General features: G+C 33.7%; 3 protein-coding genes across 3 annotated transcripts; 2 read left to right on the top strand and 1 right to left on the bottom strand.

Annotated features, from left to right (window-relative positions):
* The first annotated feature begins 586 nt into the window (after positions 1–586).
* Positions 587–2,449, top strand: LOC131872937 (expansin-B3-like). Its single transcript, XM_059216179.1, has 5 exons — positions 587–731; positions 1,118–1,230; positions 1,316–1,500; positions 1,965–2,094; positions 2,225–2,449. Exons 1-5 carry the CDS (start codon positions 587–589, stop codon positions 2,447–2,449), a joined length of 798 nt encoding a protein of 265 aa, XP_059072162.1.
* Positions 2,450–6,870: 4,421 nt separating this feature from the next.
* On the bottom strand, positions 6,871–9,733 carry LOC131872936 (flavonoid 3',5'-hydroxylase-like). Its single transcript, XM_059216178.1, has 2 exons — positions 9,448–9,733; positions 6,871–7,007 (listed from the first exon to the last, which is right to left on the bottom strand). Exons 1-2 carry the CDS (start codon positions 9,731–9,733, stop codon positions 6,871–6,873), a joined length of 423 nt encoding a protein of 140 aa, XP_059072161.1.
* A 7,847-nt stretch (positions 9,734–17,580) lies between these two features.
* On the top strand, positions 17,581–19,443 carry LOC131872941 (expansin-B3-like). Its single transcript, XM_059216183.1, has 5 exons — positions 17,581–17,725; positions 18,112–18,224; positions 18,310–18,494; positions 18,959–19,088; positions 19,219–19,443. The coding sequence occupies exons 1-5, from the start codon at positions 17,581–17,583 to the stop codon at positions 19,441–19,443; spliced, it is 798 nt and encodes a 265-aa protein (XP_059072166.1).
* Positions 19,444–19,706: the final 263 nt, after the last annotated feature.

The raw sequence follows: 19,706 nt of genomic DNA, 5'->3' as shown, positions 1-19,706 counted from the left end.
AATAAACAAAATAATCAATTAAAAAGATTGATCCATTAAATTTTAAACTCTCAATACTATATTTTAACTTCAATAAGAATTTCACCTTATATACACCCAAAATAATAAATAATAAATGACGAATCCCAGTGTTAAACCTTATTATTATTTCTAAAAGAATAACCTAACCTCATATCAAACAGTTTCTTTTTCATTTCACCCAAACCATATCTGCAATGTGACCGAAATACATTCTAGTTTCCTGTTATAAAAAGCAATCAAAACTGAATGAATTCGATACACCATACATTGTTTTCTCATGTGCACCGAAATACATTCTAGTTTCCTGTTATAAAAAGCAATCAAAACTGAATGAATTCGATACACCATACATTGTTTTCTTATGTTGTCGTCCAACCAGTGGAAAAGAATCAGGAGATGATCTTCTTTATCTCAGATTTAAACATGACCAATTTAGTTAGTCACCCAAAAATAAATCTCCAACTCTAAGTTTAGCCCACCCAATAAACGAGAACAAATATATATATATATATAACACCATCTTCCCATCTGATAGATACTATGTACTCAATTTCCTTACTGCAAAATGATTACAAGACGGGTTTTGTTGTTAGGACTAACCATTTTAGTAATATATACAACAGTAAGTTTGGCCGGCAGCAAGGATGAACAAGGATGGCAACCTGCTACGGCTACCTGGTATGGCCCTCCAGAAGGAGATGGAAGCACAGGTACTCTATTCTAATTTCTTACTATTATAATCTGGGTAAAATTAGGAAGCTTTACAGTTCCGTCAAATATTTCAACAATCAACTATCTAGAAAAGCTCCAAACAAATTATGATTTACGTTCTTTTTTCTTGCTTGGAGGATTTTATATCATTCAGAGTTCTTTTGCGCTCTAATATGGAACACGAGCTTATGATGTTATTACGCCTCTCCCCGTATTTATAAAATTATAAAACTGTAATTTTAATTAATATAAGTGTAGTTGCCTATACTACTAACTGTATATAGTTTCGAGTCATGATATCCAAGTAAATGCATTGTATGATTAGTTAGTAGATGGTGCTATGTCAAACATATGTTACATTATTTTGAGCCAATGTGCTATGTAGGTGGTGCATGTGGATTTGGTGATCTTGTGGATAAGGTACCATATAAAACGAAAGTGAGCGCAGGAAATCTCCCCGTGTGGAAAAATGGAAAAGGTTGTGGATCATGCTACAAGGTCTGTTCACACATGATCTCTCTCTCTCGTAATTCAGACATGCTCTTTTGATTTCATAATCTGTAACTTAGTATAAATAATGCAGGTAAAATGTAGCGAGGACATATGCTCGGGAGAGGCAGTGCCATTGATAATAACGGATGAATGCCCAGGGTGCTCCACAGATCAAGTGTGGTTTGATCTCAGCGGATCAGCCTTTGGTCGTATGGCCGTGCCCGGCCAGGCTGACGCCCTTCGTAATAAGGGAAAGATCAAAGTGCTTTACGAAAGGTAGTACAAGGACTTTTGTAAAGGGCAGGGATTTTTTGTTTTATTCATTTTTTAAAAAATTAGTCTTTTAGTCGAAGAGATTTCAACCTATCATGTTTTAATATGAATAATGAAACAATTTTTAGTAGAAGAGATTTCAACCTATGACTCATGATCTATTATGAAAAACTAAAAGACTCTTAGAAAAAGAGATTTCAACCTATGACTATGAAGAACTAAACTATTCTTAATTGAAGAAATTTCAACCTATTATTCATGATCTAATATGAAAAACTAATTGATTCTTTAAATTTGATATAAAATCTTTAAAAATAAATAACAATTCTTTACAAAAAGATTTCAACCTGGCATGATTGATTTTACGTTGTCAATTCAAACTTATTTCCTAGATCTATAATCAATACTTTTCTTTTCTATCCAAGCATATACATTCTTGTTAACAAGAGGAAAATGTATTATTACAGGACAAAATGCATGTATCCAGGGTGGAACTTGGCTTTCAGGGTAAACGAGGGATCCAGTGAGTATTATTTCTCCGTACTCATTATGTACGAAGGGGGTGATGGAGATGTGGCAAGCGTCAAACTAAAACAGGTTCACTTTTCATCTCATTTTGTATCTGTTGTGTTTGACATAACCTTGAGTGTATTTCATGGTGTTAGCAATATTGCTTTGATTGTATTATAATTTGAAATTGGATTTGTACATTTGTAATGAAATTCAGGCTGGATCAAGCACTTGGACGGAAATGCAGCAGTCATGGGGAGCAATATGGTCCTTAACTGGAGTTGGTCCAATCAAGGCGCCATTCTCTTTATCTTTAACATCACTCTCAACCGCAAAAACAGTGACTGCAATGGATGTCATACCCAGCAGTTGGTACCCAACTGCCACTTACACATCATCCCTCCAACTCTTTTACTTCACTTCTAATGAGACTTCATTTTGAGGCTTAATCCATGTGCCTCATCTTTGGAATACTAATAGTACATATATACAAATGATAGAAACCAAACAAATACAAATCTGCCCATTACTTTTGGCAATCAATACAAATACATATACAAATGATAGAAACCAAAGAAATACAACTCTGCCCATTACTTTTGGCAATCAATAAAATCAATAATACGATTCAAGCTTTGGTTATAAGATTGTGTCTTGGAGTATATTTATATTCTATATTATTAATAATTAGTCTATGTGCAAATCAAAAAATATCTGAATGTTGTTCAAGATGATTCTAATTTAAATAAATGGAAACCTAGGAATGTTATATTAAACATTAATTAACAGGTGAAAAATTTATGAACGTTATTTTGGTTTTATATAATATATCATAATTATCAACTATAAGTGGGTCATTTATAAAATTCTGTGCTCATTTAAACAAGTATTATTATCATAGTGAAAAATACTATCCTTATGTGTACAACTATTGGGATGGCAATCTATATGCATTGGAATACTTCGTATTAATAGTTTATCCAATCACAAATATAAAAGGTGATCACAATAAATACCTTGTGTTTTCCCATGAGATATGAAGGGTTGTCAAAAAAAAATTGCGATCATTGAAATTTGAATATCAAGTGTATTACAAATAATAATGTGTTAATTTTAAATCAAAATTTTTTTTGCATTCAATGATTGGTCCATTTATGTTGGATATAAGAGTTAGAGATAACGTGATTTATGGTTACCAATAGGCATTGGGATCATTTAGGTTTCATATAAGTTATATTTTAAATAAGAATACGATATTATTCTAACAACAAAAGATGTGTGTTTTTTCAACTACTACTTGGATACCAAATGAATCTTAAAAGTCAATTTTATGGCACTTCTCACTAGATGTGATGATACGGCAAGTTGCATGATGATTCACACCTTCGAACCTCTGTTGGAGATAGATAAAAGGTCAGTTCACATTACTAAAACAAATGAAGGTCCTACAATATACCATGAAACTATTGCATACTTGTAAAGTTAGCTTGCACAAATACTAGTCCCCCCCCCCCCCCCCCCGGCCACCTCCCAACCAAGAAAAAATACTCCAAATTGCATTTCAACAAGAACCCAATCTACTCTACATTTTTTTTAAGAATTCATATTTCTTCTTCTAGATGGAGGTGACGAATGTCTTTTGTAATTAATATACCATGAAATAGATAAAAAAAAAGGCGGGAATAATGTACCATAAATCATTGTAAAGAAAACTAGAGCTATATATAATTAGTGAAAGGAAATAGTCAAGCCTCCAGTTAAATAATCAAAATAGAAAAGATGATGGGTTGGTGGAAATAAATGTTAACATGTGGATAAAAGCATATAACTAAGATGACCATTGATTGCTAATTATTCTTGTTGATATGAGTTGAATCTAAATAATTGTATCATACTATGTCCTTGAAGTGTGTTTTGATAATGATGTCACTTGATTGCTTGTATCTAGAGATCTTGAAAGTTTACTATGTTTGATATGAGAATCATTCATGATTGATGTAACTTTAAACAATCAGGAGTTTGTCTACTTTATAAATGTGTGTTCCATGATCTCACGATATAATGATACATGTAGCACTTAATTCATGTCTTTAAATGCATAGCCATAGACGCATGAAATCAAAATTTTGGCAAAAACGTTGATAAGTAATTACGAGATCTTTGAAATTTTGGCCTTGGAATGAGGGAGTTTAAGTTTAAGAATGAGGGCACAAGAATAGATTGGAAATATTGTCTGGATGATCATTGATAATATTGTCATGTGATCATTCCCAAGATGATTGGTCCATATAAGTGGCAAATTGTGTGGGTCGTTGAGTGCACCAAACTAGTCAAATCATTTGTTAGCGTCATGCATCCAAGATATCAAGCCAAAGTGGTGTAAGACTAGATTAGGAAAGTGTTAGGTTATGCACTTCTCTACATTACATTTTACCCTCGCTTTGATATATGTATAAAACTAGCCATGCACTCATGCCAAAGTCGTCATACATGGACATAAAACAATAAACTATAGTAAAAAATATGTCTTGTTTTATGAATTCAAGTGAAATTGGGCTACTTAAGTAAATATGTGTATCACCGATAAAATTTAAGTTTAGATTAAAAAAGAATCTATATTATAATGTGTCTTCCTTAATCTATGTGAACCTTAAATAAATGCACATAAAGTATCAAGAGGGGATGAAATAAGGACTAAAAAGGTGTATTATCATGTAAATTTGATATGGCATGACAATTAAATAATAATAAGTAAACTTGCATTTATTATAAACCGCATACTTAAAATATACTAGCATGCATAATTGATGAAAATCTTGGAATATTTCACATTGTCCATAAGAACAGAAAAAATGAGTATGTAAAAATGAGTAGCAAAAATGAGTATGTCAAAATGAGCAACAAAAATGAGCATGTAAAACCTACAAAAAGGAATGATAGATCTTTCTCCCAAGTGGCAAATATCAAGTGAAAGCATGTAGCATAGATTAGCATAGAATTTGATAGTGACAAAAGTGTACTTGAACCAATAATAAATATTTATGGGGTCAAAACGATGTGTGTGCCTCCAATGAGAGTATCATTTAACATATGATTATCATACATGTGGCGATACCAGTAAACCAATCTATCATGAATTACATTTATCTATAAAAGAATTTGCATAGAAATTCATTACCTTGGATGTTGTCACCTGCATTTCAAGTTTTTGTTTTCGAGGTGTCCCAACAAAAATTTTGAACATTGTTATGGGAATGAACATGAGCATGAGAATGTATAGAGATATAGAAATATTTGTGTCATATTTATTCTTGTGGCATAATTTTATTTATAAATCAATTTATGCTCAAACTTTAGCTCAACCATTATACTATCATATATATTGTGCTATTTATCCTTACTTGCATGTATCTCTTTCCTTTATTGTCATATTTTTTACTTGTCTTTTAGGATAGCTGGCATTAAATTTGTTTTCCTGTGTCAGTCATGTGTCTTTGCATTCCTCATAAAGTGTTATAGGGTACATGAGAGGAAAAGTATTTAATATTTATATCATATGACAAATTGTAATTGCATATTTAAGAGGTGAACATGTGTCGTTGATGGAGATAATGTTGGTGTAATTAATTATTCATGTTGGATATTATTACACCTTACTTAAGTTTACTTAGGTACATGAATTTCATAGTCGTTTGGGTATGAGACACTTGGGTGTTTGTGCCACATTGGGATAGTGTGTGTAGGAGAATTTCCACCTTTTCTGGTCTTATCTTGTTGTTACATTCCACCTTCGCTAGGTGATCCACCTCATGTGGAATATTATATTGTTTCTCCTACCTACCACACCTATTTCCTACCTACCCTTGCTTCTCATTGAGACACATTTCATGTTTGTGTGCTCACTTATCCATATAGCCTTGCCTATATAAGTAGGCTCATATTTATTGTATGTAACGATTGATGATCCAATTGATCAGTATTTTCATCTTGATAGAATAAAGTTTATTCATATCATCTATTTTGTTTCTATTTTGTACTTTTCATTGAGCTCTTGATCTTGGCAAAATGTCACATCGTATACGAGCCTATGGAGTGTCATTGATTTGTCTTGCAGAGGCATTTTTGGAGGCTTCAATTTTTGGATCTGGGGAAGTTCTATTTATGGGTGCGTAGTACAACGATTTGGACATCACGCTTGAGTCCGAAAGGCCGTTTCCATGAATTTTGACTATAAAGTCGCTCTATTTTGGTGAGGGAAAAAATTTCGCCAATTTTGCTATATTTGTGCAGATGTTGCAAAAAATATTATTCTTTTTTTAATTTCTACGATTTTTATTTTCAAATCTATTATTTTGAGTTGCCAAATTTTTTTTTAAAAAGGGGGGTATTGTAAGAATTTTATTTTTTATTGTAAAAATAATAATAATAAATCATTTACCCCCCACCTCCCGACCATCGTACTGCGCACCTTATTGTTTGCAGGTTACGGGCCCTGCCACCCGTACTACTCCCGATGTCTATCCGCCTTGCTCGGCCCGACCACACCAGACTGTTGTCTGTTGCATCTTCCGGTCTTCCCTTCCGCCCGACCTCTGTCTGCAGGTACTCCTTGCGCTTGTGCATTCTTCGTTGCCGACGACTCCCATCTGTGTGTGTTGCTCGTGCACCCGCCGGTTCATCTATTTGCTTCTCGGCTGCCCGTGGTGTCGTTCCATTCTCTGGCCCCGCCACCGGGACCTCCCGACAACTTGCACCAGCTCCCGGCTTATGGCCATCTCTGGCCATCCACGTGGCCCCCACTGCACTTACTCCAGCCACCCACATGGCTCCCTCAAATGCCACTCCAGCACCTCCTCTTAGCCTCTACTGTTGTACACCTTCGGCTTCTGGTTCCCCAGCCAGGAGCTCCTCCGGCACCCTTTTAACTTGGCGGGCCCACGTCCGCCATGTGGCAGGTGGCCATTGGCTCACCGACAAAACATCATGACGTACAGTGCCACCTGTGCGACTCATCATTAGATTGTCTGTACGGTCATCACAGGGGAAGCGACGGCTATTCTGATGGTCATACGGACATCAATTGAAATCTAATGATTTTCTAACGTCAGCGGTATTTTTGAAAAAAATTTACCCCCCTCTCATTGAGCTTTTCATTTTTGCAGTCTGACTTCCAATGGCCATATCTTGCTCATTTTTGCTCATTTTTTGGTGCAATTTTTTTTTGATGGGCTATGATTTCGTGCTCTTCGCAGTGGTGGAGTGATTTTCTATTTTTTATCGACACATTTTTCATAATTTGTAGATTTTCATGACTGTACCTATCTAATCCTCGATTTTGCAACTTCAGAGGCTTCATTTGCAGTCATACAAACTCCCTTTCAGGTGCCATTTTTTTTTTAAGTACATAATTTTTCATCTACTTTCATAATATTCCATTATTTTGCAGTGATTTTGAGTAGAAATTGTACTTTCATTATTTGGTCATTTTTGGCCTATTTGGTACTTGTATTTTGCTTGGATCTCAGTTTAGCTCACTTGCACTATTTGTTGAAATCTCTCATAGCCTATTTGAGGCAAGTGTCCCATTGTATACGCATTGAGTATAAAGTGCCAAATCATCATTTTGGGGGGATTTCTTGATTGAGGGAATTTTTTTGGTTTCTTGTGTGATTGTTCCTCTCTCTATATCCTTTTTTATTTATTTCGGTGCTATGGGTTCTCCCAAATTTCCACTTTTAACTCCTCATAATTATGCATCATGGAAGATAAAGGCATGGAGTAAACTGATTGAAAAAAGACTCATTCATTATGTAAATGGAACTATTACAACACCACCTAATCCTCAGGCCGATCCCAATGCTCAGATTGAATGGCTCGCTAAGAATTTTATGGCACTTGGAACTCTTATAAAGTATGTATTCGATGACCTCATTTTTCACATTGATAAGTGTACTACAATTAAGGAGGCTTGGAATATTTATGAGAAATTTTATGGTCAAGTTGATGAGATTGAGGGCTACAAGCTTGATAGCTAGCTCACAACTTTGGATCCTAAGGATTTTTATAAAATCCAAGATTATGTCACAAAAGAAATTGAGCTAAGAGCAAACCTAAAGGATTGTGGCATTGACAAAAAGGATGCTCAATTGGTTTACAATTTGTTGGACAAGCTTCTATCAGAGTATGCAGCCTTTGTATCTAGCTTTCACACCCATAGGTTAGCTCAAGTTTCCTCATACACTTCTCCCTCATTTGATGCATTCACGGAGATGTTGATCCTAGAGAAATCTAAGTTATCTGTCATGCACCTCCACTTCTTAAGTTCAACTAACACTCACTTCTAGTCTTCAGATTAACCAGATCTAGTTCACTGAATTTAGTTCACTAAACCAAGCAGTTTGTTAACTCTTATTTTTAGTATTCAATTCCTCTAATCAATTATTGACCATTGATGCTCACATCTATCTCAACCGATCTCCATCTTTGATCGATATCAAAAAAATCTATAAATTCAATATTTAACCATCCTCATTCTCTAAACCATAATCTTTGAGCTTTCATGTGATCATACTGCGAATTGTGCGTGTCCAAAATTCTAAGAGAAATGTATCATTCATTTAAAGTAAGTTTCAAAGCACAATGTAGATAAGTAAGGTAATTGTATGAAGATAATTTTGATGTTTTCTTTATTGATTCATGCATTTTTTTTACATGCTTCATTGGAAGATTATAATTGTTTGTGAGTTAGAGGGTTTTGTGGTTGGATCTATTGATAGCTCACTTAATTTTATTTTTTATCAATAGTATCTATGTACACTTTACAGAATCTATTTGTCATGTCTATGAGCAACAAGAATAAAAGTGAGACTAAACAAGCACTAAAATCTTAATCTACACATTCCCCATGTTAGAAATATTGCAATTTATTTATAAATAGTCTATTCATGCGAATACCAACATGAAATTAACACTAGCTTTTTTGCATAATTGTACTAGATATCACAACTTTCCACACTAAAAACAATAATGAAAAACCAACAACCACAACTTAAAATTCCACATTATATAATCCTTTCAAGATTTAAACTCAAATCTTGACAATAAGAATCCAACACTTCAACCAATTGAAATCAACCTCTGAAACATTGTTAACCACTGTAAAATTAAACTACCACTTCATTAATACATATGATATTTTGGATCATTTATATCCCAAATACCCTTATACCTAAAATGCACATTCTACAATTTAAATTATATAGACCCAACACACAAATCCACAAACAAATTGGATCATATAAACCCAGCACACAGTTCCCCACAAAAAAATGAATCATGACTGGTAAAGTTGGAGAGGAAGGTGAGGTTTAATGATAGCCTCTAATGGAATTTCCTTGGGCATTGTAAGTCACAATCCCTCTCTCATGTCAATTGTAGTACCTCTTGGAACACTCCACTCAAAGCTATGAAGCAAGCATGCCAATGCATAGGAAACCAAAGTCAATCCAAGATTCAATTCTGGACACATTCTCCTCCTTGACCCAAATGGAAGCAATTCAAAGTCTTTCCCTCTTAAATCAATTTTTGTCTGACTCTTCAAAACCCGTCCAGGATCGAACTCTGTGGGCCTCTCCCACACTGCAGGGTCCCTATGAATTGCCCAAACATTCAACAATAGCCGTGTTCCTGTGGGGTCATGAAACCCTCCCACATTGCATGCCTCCATATATTCATGGGGAATCTAAAGTGGCTCTGCTGGACAGAGCCTAAATTTTTCCTTTATAATTACTGGCAAATTAGTTAGCTTGTGTAGTTCTGATTCATCTATTAATCGATCTCGTCCAATATGTGTGTCGAGCTCTTCTTGGGCTTTTCTCAAAATGTATGGGTGCTGCAATAGAGCTGATAGTTCCCATTCAATGGTTGTTGAGGATGTGTCAGTACCTATTGTTATCATGGCCTATCCTCAAAAAAAAAACCAAAAAGATTACTTTCTTTTTTTTATTTAGAGCTTATATCAAAGAAAATTTAATTTAAACGACACAATTTAAAATTCTGACTTGTTTAGATGGCTCATTTTCAATCGTACAATTAAGTGAATCTTATCACAAAAGTGATGGCTCATTTTAAATTGTACTATTAAGTGAATCTTATTAGAAAAGTGACAATTCACATCAGCTCATAGTTCACATATATATGTGTCATTAATAGAAGATGAGACCATTTCCTTGTAAATGTCCATTACATAATGATATTAAACACAATTACACTCAAAACATCAAAATCTGCCAGTTCCGACCCTAACCTTCTAAATATCCATTATATAATGATATTAAACACAATTACACTCAAAACATCAAAAGTTGTCAATTCTGACCCTAAGTTCAAAGTTGCATAAACACAATGTCGCAAGTTTGAAATCGTCAACTTTAACCATCTGGGGGAAGCCTTCTTCCAACATTCGAGGTACCTACTAACATGCTATAAAATGCCATAAAAGACGGTTAAAAATTTTAATCATAAGACTTGGCTTAAGAGCTTGGATAGAATATAAGCCAAAGTTGTGGATTTCCTCAAATTCATTTCTAGCATTAATCTAATGAGAATATTAGACCAAGTCAAATAGTAGACACCACATAAATACAAAAAATATGCGCACCTGATCTTGTTCCTCTCCTCGGAGTTGAAATTATTAAGGTTCAATATGATCTTAAACAGACCTAGACCATTCAGTTGTTTCAAAAAAGAGAGTAAAACCTTAATTAGACATTTGATTCAGTAGTTTCTCAAGGAAATCTTTAACGCAACTGCCCAATTGGTCTTAATTAACCACCTTAAAAACTCAAAAAAAACAAAACTAATTAAACATGAAGCAATGATCAATTCTTGACTTAGTAAAAATACGCGAACGACATGCCATGTTTATCTATCTTCTTCCTTCTTACGAATATTGCCAGAGATTTATAAGCAATAATGAGCTTAAATTGGTTATGCTACTCAATAAAAGGTAGTTAAACAATAGAAAATAGGAAAACGAGGACTTCATTACAAGCCTCCTCGTTTTAGTGGATCCAAACAAAATGCTTCCAAGGCTCTTTTCTGACACAAAGATTTTGTCTATCAATAAACCTGAGTTTCTTGCACAATAGTTAACAATAATTAGCATTCACTGAAAACACTAAAAATCTTGAAGCAATTATGATTGGAAAAATGGAATAAAAGAGCACGTTAGACAGGAAAATGTTTTAAATAAATTTACAGATCGAGGTCAGCTAATACAAATGAATAAAAGGAATTTTGCAGCTTGTGTCTTCCTCGATACACATGAGATAAGATGCATGAAAATAAAGATCATTAGAGATAGATTTGTAGCCTTAATCGTTCCACCATAGTTTCTTGCACCAAGATACCCTTCACTGTATTTAGTGGTACTTCTGTTACTTTTGAAAACTGAATGATTCTCCAGCTATTCTCGACAATTTTAAAAATAACAAACCTTTAAAATTTTCCAAGGCATAACAGGGGATATTCATTGGCTGAACAAAAAATAGAAAATGTTCCAAACAATTATGTACCAAGTTCTTAAAATAAACTATATATTGGCTAAACCAAAATAGACTCATCCTTAAATATCCCCATGTAGGGATTTTTGCCTGGTTTATTTTGCTGGTTGTTTTACACGCCCACTACAAATCTGTGTCTATTTTTAAGTTTTCTGGATAATGGTTGCATATATATTCTGTTTTTTAATTAAACATGTGTTTAGTTCTTGCCTCTGTTGTTCGTATAAATGGTTTACTTTCATGTACAATTTTACAGTACAGGTTTTGATTCACTAGGTGATTGCTAAATCATGGATTTGGGATTTAAGTTACTTTGGTGAATTTAACAAATTCATTGTATGATGTCTATTTTGAACTTTTGATAGATCAATAGAATTTAAAATGAAATGGTGTACGCTAACAGGTTTGTTTAATTTCATTATGGGACTATTTTCTCTTCAATATTTTTTTACATAATATTATAAAAGCAAATTTTTTGGTGGCACTTCTGAATGAAAGAAGCATATGTTAATGAAGTTTCTGATTTGTTTTTCTTCTTTTCCTATATTGCACAATAGTTCATAGAAAAGATTTATAATATCTTATCCAAAGGCAACATGAAAATTTATCAACTGAGTTAAAGGGAATCGAATCAAGCTACTACCAAAATAACAATGATCCTTCAAAAGACTAAAGTAAGGGCATATACTGAAAAATGCTATTCAACAGTCACATAGATCATTATAAGAGAGAATTTTTTCTTAAACCAACATTAATTGGATCTTTAAAACTATTTTAATTTGAAACCATAGCAGTAATTTTTTTTTGTATCCAAACACAAATGTTCAACTAATGGTAACCCAAACTTATGGTCAATAAATTTCTTCTCAAATGTGTACTTAATATTCTCACCTATTTGATCTTAGTAGGTCCATTCAAAAATTTCATCACCACTCATATTTAGTACCTTCAGGGGAAGCAAGATATCTGCGGCTATTACATTTGTCTTCACAAGAATTAAAATCTAATTAGCGCTCAACTTGTAAGCATGTCCATAAGGATAAATTATTGTTCAATTATTTAAGTAAGATTAGACGGGCCAAGGATTAACAACTCTAAGAATTGGTTTGGTACCATATGTTGTCTCGCTTTGGTACCTTTGTTTGATGTTATAAGATCAACCAAGGAAACTAATGTCGTTGGATTTTATTGGTAACAATGAATCATAAACTAGGTCGCATGCCCAAAAATAGGTTTAGATAATCCGATAGGGTGGGGTGGGAAAGTAGACAATAAGACAAAGAATGAGGACAAAGAGAAGGAAAAAATAATGTCCATGAAAGGACACTTACTTCTTTAACCACACACCCCCACTACTACACATAATCTTACGATGCTTGTAAAGAACAGAGAAAAAAAAAATATAAAGCAATTGAAAAACAGAGTAAGAATTGTATGCCTTTCATTTTCATAGTAACCATTGTTGTGAAATTACACTTCACCGATTTTACATTTTTTACAACCAATAATGTCATGTTTATCCTATAGACGTTTAAAAATGGTCAATGCTTGCGGAATCATACTTTAACATTTGCGCATTGCCTTATTTTAGGTTTTTGCGTCACATTAACATTTTCTCCTATGTCACGCACTTGGTCTTTATCATTTGCGAGCATCGAATCCTTCTTCTGCATTTTTCATTTATCTCGCTCTCGAATTTGGTCTTGTCGATAACAATATTTATCATGATTTTGGTCGGTCTTATCTTGTCGCATCAATGTGCGTGTTCATTTGTCATTATTTTGGACATCGTCAATCCTAATTAGGGTTTTGGTCCTCTTATCAATCTTGTCGTCATGCGATCAATTTGTCATCGATTCTTGTCTTTTGATCAATTTGTCATCAATCTTGTCGTCTTGTGATCTATTTTGTCATCGATCCTTGTCTTCTTGTCAAATTTATCATTTTGCGATCGATTTGTCATCGATCGTCGTCTTTCTCAATTTGGATCAATTAGTCATTGTCCCTCGTCAATTGGCGCATTTATCAATCAAATCGTTTGTCAGTATTGGTCTTTTGTTAATCAGAATCATGATCAAATCGAATCGATATCAATTATCCTTTGTCAAGACCTAATTGTCATCCTTGCATTTCTAAATCATCTTTTAGGGTTTCATGATTTTATTCATTTAACCCTGTTTGTCATTTCTCCCTCTAGGTTAAATAAATTATTTATTTATCCTAAGTCTTCGAGTCACAATTAAATGTTTAATTTAATTGGCTAACTAATTATTCCTCTTTTTGTGAATTAATTAATAAATGACAAATTATTAATTGATTTACCTAATTTCTCCTAATTCTCATTTTCCTAATTTTTCATCAATTTCTAAATTCCCGCTTTGTGAATTAATTAATAAATAAATAATCATTAATTAATTCACTAAACTCCTAATTTCCTCATTTTCTAATTTCCTAATTCCTATTTTCCAATTTTCTAATTTTCCTAATTTCTGATTCAATTTCTTCCTATTTTTCTCCTAATTTCATGGGAATGACATTTCAATTTGTCATAATTTGTCATAATTGACAATCAATCAATTTTGACATAGAAAGTTGTCATAATTTTGTTATGAATTATCAATCAATCAATTTTGCATAGAAAGTGCAAATTTGTCATAATTTGTCATAATTGACATTTTTGATTTGCAATTTCCATTTGAATCTCTTCATGCTAATTTGATCTTTTCTCCAATTTATCTATAAATTGGATGAATTTCTTCAATCCTGATATAATAATCACTTTGTCGAATCAATCACGCTTCGAGTATTCTTGAGCAATCATATTGTCTACTTGCTTTCATATCATGATCATGCACTTGTAGGTGAGATCCACAACAAAGCTATTTGAAGGAGAAAGAAGGACAATGGAGTCACATGAAGGAGACATTCAAGTCTGCATTTGGTTTGCTTAAGTTTTCAATCTTGAATATCTTGTTTTCATGTCTCTATTGGATGTAATTAGGATTGATCATTGCATTTGAGCTTTTGTGATTGAGCTATGACTAATATTGATATTTGCTTTGATGATTTCCGATTTCCTAGCTACATAACCAATGGTCCAACATCAATATTACGAATGATATCCCTCAAGTGTAATAGTGGTGGTGGCATAGACGGTGCTTGCATATCGGGTAATATTTTCTATTTGTGCTTGTGCTTCTCTACATAACTATCTCAGAGAAGGTACAATATGTTTTAAGTGCTTTTAAACTTTGTGTAGTATCTAGCCTTAATAACGTGGGGGTTTTCCTTATTGTGTCAATTTGGGTACTTAGGATTGAATATCAGCTTGTTGCTGCAATAAATTGGGGTTGAACTGAATCGAGAGAAAGATGCGGTATCATTAAAAGTGTTGACGAAACACCGAATGGAATAAAATGTCCAAGCTAAAGGTGCTACAATGAATTGAAGAAACAAAGTGGCACTTCGGAATAAAAGAAGCATATCTGATTTGCAACCTCAAATTTGATTTGCAAACTGTCCAGTAGGCGAATCTGGAATACCACCGACAATGACCACATTGTTAATTTGAAAGTAACCAGCCAATTTCAGTGGAGTGTCAACATAAACAGAATCGGGTGGATGAGTTTTGACATGACGATAAAAAGCAAGTGGGTTTCAAGAAAGAGAATGCAAAGAGGTTACGATTTTTCTCTCAGAAATTTATGTCTCCCATGTCTTATTTTATAATATGGTTTTCTCACCCCCATTAGAGGTATCTTATAGCTTTATCTTGTCGAAATCGTTGAAAACCTAGAAACCCTAAATTAATTTGCTTGCAGGAGAAACAAAGTACAGAAATAGAATGGAGGAAAAGGGAAAAACTCACTCGCGAATGGAGGTATCAATCATCTCATAGCTAGTGAGAGAGATCACGGAGGTCTTGTCAATACCAAATTGAGGTTGTGCATTGACATCACGACCAGTGATGATGGCCATGACGGCTCTCTACTGAATGGCGGAGGACTTTTCAAAGCGGTACTGATATATCCCATGAAGAAGATCATCATGGATGGCCGTCTAATCAAAGCTGGAGATTGCCTATACACGAGCACTTGTCTTGAAATATTAGCTTCTCATCGCCCTCTTCATTTGGGTACAAACTCACCTGTAGTGAATATCATGCAAAAATTTATGTCAAACTAAAGGGCATAAGTATGCTGTGATCGAACATTATGCAGGGGAGGGAGGTAGCTGGCAGCAAGGTTGCAAGGAATGCGGTGAACGCATGGGACGTAGGGAGCACGTGGGCAAACACAACCATATCCAGCATAGCAGCAACCATGGAACCACACAAACACAAACCCTACCGATTTGGCTTGCAAAATAGTTTGACACGCACATCCGCCAAAAAACTCGACGGCAACGGGAAACGATGACCTCGCGGCGTGAGAATCTTTCTCGACTCGATTAATTTATGTTGATAAGATATAGAATGTGTTAATGTATATAATAAATAATTTCTTATGAATATAAAATAGAAGTTTGTTAATTTACTACAATTAAAAGTTAAGTCAAGTGATTAATTGAAAGAATTTATGCAACTATTTGTAAATGTGAAGCTTACAAAAGGAAAGAAATGTGTATAGAAAGGGTTCTTCTCCTCCCATGATCCCTTCTTAGAGACTGTATTGAGCTATTTTTTCTTCATATATGATTCTTGAATCATGTATGAGAAATACATGTTTAAAAATAGAAATGAATTATTTATATGCTTTTTTATTTTCCTAGAAAATTGGGTTGCTAGAATTTGATAGTGGACTTTGCATGGCATATGTCTAAGAAGTACAATAGTCTTTGTAGCTACTAATGTTCAAGTTTACTGTCTATTTATTGAACATTTATTTCAGTTATAAAAAGAAGTGGTGAAAATACATATGTTGTTCTTTTTTGAGGAATCTAAGATAATCTTTAGATTTTAGACCTAAGTCAAACTTTTCCCATATTTTCTCAAAATCTATAATGTAATCTCACAAACATCCATATTTTCTCAAAAACTATATTGTCACCTCGTAGATATTCATATTTTCTCAAAAACTATAATGTCACCTTACAAACAATCGTCATGTGGATCTAAATGAACATATTTGTATCTCAAAGACTAGAAAGAACAATTTTCAAATCAAAGTGGAGCATAACTTACTAGCGAGGAAATAACATCCACTCAAAAAATAATAGTTGCAATGATGTGTTCGTAAAACATAATCTATCACTATAGTCCGAATTATATAAAGATAATAACTAAAGTCTTCATAACTATAAAAACAAGAAAGTCTATTTATCATCTTATAGATCACGAAATTTACTGAACCTAATTAAACGTTTTCCAAAAAAACAATAACATGCGTATAAAATTTTATATTAATTTTAAAAAACAGAAACCAAAATAAACAAAATAATCAATTAAAAAGATTGATCCATTAAATTTTAAACTCTCAATACTATATTTTAACTTCAATAAGAATTTCACCTTATATACACCCAAAATAATAAATAATAAATGACGAATCCCAGTGTTAAACCTTATTATTATTTCTAAAAGAATAACCTAACCTCATATCAAACAGTTTCTTTTTCATTTCACCCAAACCATATCTGCAATGTGACCGAAATACATTCTAGTTTCCTGTTATAAAAAGCAATCAAAACTGAATGAATTCGATACACCATACATTGTTTTCTCATGTGCACCGAAATACATTCTAGTTTCCTGTTATAAAAAGCAATCAAAACTGAATGAATTCGATACACCATACATTGTTTTCTTATGTTGTCGTCCAACCAGTGGAAAAGAATCAGGAGATGATCTTCTTTCTCTCAGATTTAAACATGACCAATTTAGTTAGTCACCCAAAAATAAATCTCCAACTCTAAGTTTAGCCCACCCAATAAACGAGAACAAATATATATATATATATAACACCATCTTCCCATCTGATAGATACTATGTACTCAATTTCCTTACTGCAAAATGATTACAAGACGGGTTTTGTTGTTAGGACTAACCATTTTAGTAATATATACAACAGTAAGTTTGGCCGGCAGCAAGGATGAACAAGGATGGCAACCTGCTACGGCTACCTGGTATGGCCCTCCAGAAGGAGATGGAAGCACAGGTACTCTATTCTAATTTCTTACTATTATAATCTGGGTAAAATTAGGAAGCTTTACAGTTCCGTCAAATATTTCAACAATCAACTATCTAGAAAAGCTCCAAACAAATTATGATTTACGTTCTTTTTTCTTGCTTGGAGGATTTTATATCATTCAGAGTTCTTTTGCGCTCTAATATGGAACACGAGCTTATGATGTTATTACGCCTCTCCCCGTATTTATAAAATTATAAAACTGTAATTTTAATTAATATAAGTGTAGTTGCCTATACTACTAACTGTATATAGTTTCGAGTCATGATATCCAAGTAAATGCATTGTATGATTAGTTAGTAGATGGTGCTATGTCAAACATATGTTACATTATTTTGAGCCAATGTGCTATGTAGGTGGTGCATGTGGATTTGGTGATCTTGTGGATAAGGTACCATATAAAACGAAAGTGAGCGCAGGAAATCTCCCCGTGTGGAAAAATGGAAAAGGTTGTGGATCATGCTACAAGGTCTGTTCACACATGATCTCTCTCTCTCGTAATTCAGACATGCTCTTTTGATTTCATAATCTGTAACTTAGTATAAATAATGCAGGTAAAATGTAGCGAGGACATATGCTCGGGAGAGGCAGTGCCATTGATAATAACGGATGAATGCCCAGGGTGCTCCACAGATCAAGTGTGGTTTGATCTCAGCGGATCAGCCTTTGGTCGTATGGCCGTGCCCGGCCAGGCTGACGCCCTTCGTAATAAGGGAAAGATCAAAGTGCTTTACGAAAGGTAGTACAAGGACTTTTGTAAAGGGCAGGGATTTTTTGTTTTATTCATTTTTTAAAAAATTAGTCTTTTAGTCGAAGAGATTTCAACCTATCATGTTTTAATATGAATAATGAAACAATTTTTAGTAGAAGAGATTTCAACCTATGACTCATGATCTATTATGAAAAACTAAAAGACTCTTAGAAAAAGAGATTTCAACCTATGACTATGAAGAACTAAACTATTCTTAATTGAAGAAATTTCAACCTATTATTCATGATCTAATATGAAAAACTAATTGATTCTTTAAATTTGATATAAAATCTTTAAAAATAAATAACAATTCTTTACAAAAAGATTTCAACCTGGCATGATTGATTTTACGTTGTCAATTCAAACTTATTTCCTAGATCTATAATCAATACTTTTCTTTTCTATCCAAGCATATACATTCTTGTTAACAAGAGGAAAATGTATTATTACAGGACAAAATGCATGTATCCAGGGTGGAACTTGGCTTTCAGGGTAAACGAGGGATCCAGTGAGTATTATTTCTCCGTACTCATTATGTACGAAGGGGGTGATGGAGATGTGGCAAGCGTCAAACTAAAACAGGTTCACTTTTCATCTCATTTTGTATCTGTTGTGTTTGACATAACCTTGAGTGTATTTCATGGTGTTAGCAATATTGCTTTGATTGTATTATAATTTGAAATTGGATTTGTACATTTGTAATGAAATTCAGGCTGGATCAAGCACTTGGACGGAAATGCAGCAGTCATGGGGAGCAATATGGTCCTTAACTGGAGTTGGTCCACTCAAGGCGCCATTCTCTTTGTCTTTAACATCACTCTCAACCGCAAAAACAGTGACTGCAATGGATGTCATACCCAGCAGTTGGTACCCAACTGCCACTTACACATCATCCCTCCAACTCTTTTACTTCACTTCTAATGAGACTTCATTTTGAGGCTTAATCCATGTGCCTCATCTTTGGAATACTAATAGTACATATATACAAATGATAGAAACCAAACAAATACAAATCTGCCCATTACTTTTGGCAATCAATACAAATACATATACAAATGATAGAAACCAAAGAAATACAACTCTGCCCATTACTTTTGGCAATCAATAAAATCAATAATACGATTCAAGCTTTGGTTATAAGATTGTGTCTTGGAGTATATTTATATTCTGTATTATTAATAATTAGTCTATGTGCAAATC

The sequence above is a fragment of the Cryptomeria japonica genome, unplaced genomic scaffold (genome assembly GCF_030272615.1).
Source record: "Cryptomeria japonica unplaced genomic scaffold, Sugi_1.0 HiC_scaffold_899, whole genome shotgun sequence".
Classification (NCBI taxonomy): Eukaryota; Viridiplantae; Streptophyta; class Pinopsida; order Cupressales; family Cupressaceae; genus Cryptomeria; species Cryptomeria japonica.
Note: the sequence above shows the minus strand (reverse complement) of the source record. Positions and strands in the feature narration are given on the sequence as shown.

What these genes read in the sequence shown, in the direction of transcription:
- LOC131872941 (XM_059216183.1), top strand. Translation starts at nt 17,581, where the DNA reads ATGATTACAAGACGGGTTTTGTTGTTAGGACTAACCATTTTAGTAATA. An exon ending in AGAAGGAGATGGAAGCACAG is followed by an intron (nt 17,726 to 18,111) that starts GTACTCTATTCT and finishes TGTGCTATGTAG; the next exon opens with GTGGTGCATGTGGATTTGGT. An exon ending in CAAGCGTCAAACTAAAACAG is followed by an intron (nt 19,089 to 19,218) that starts GTTCACTTTTCA and finishes AATGAAATTCAG; the next exon opens with GCTGGATCAAGCACTTGGAC.
- LOC131872936 (XM_059216178.1), bottom strand. Translation starts at nt 9,733, where the DNA reads ATGGAGGCATGCAATGTGGGAGGGTTTCATGACCCCACAGGAACACGG. An exon ending in TGAGTGGAGTGTTCCAAGAG is followed by an intron (nt 7,008 to 9,447) that starts GTACTACAATTG and finishes TGAGTCGCACAG; the next exon opens with GTGGCACTGTACGTCATGAT.
- LOC131872937 (XM_059216179.1), top strand. Translation starts at nt 587, where the DNA reads ATGATTACAAGACGGGTTTTGTTGTTAGGACTAACCATTTTAGTAATA. An exon ending in AGAAGGAGATGGAAGCACAG is followed by an intron (nt 732 to 1,117) that starts GTACTCTATTCT and finishes TGTGCTATGTAG; the next exon opens with GTGGTGCATGTGGATTTGGT. An exon ending in GTTGTGGATCATGCTACAAG is followed by an intron (nt 1,231 to 1,315) that starts GTCTGTTCACAC and finishes TAAATAATGCAG; the next exon opens with GTAAAATGTAGCGAGGACAT.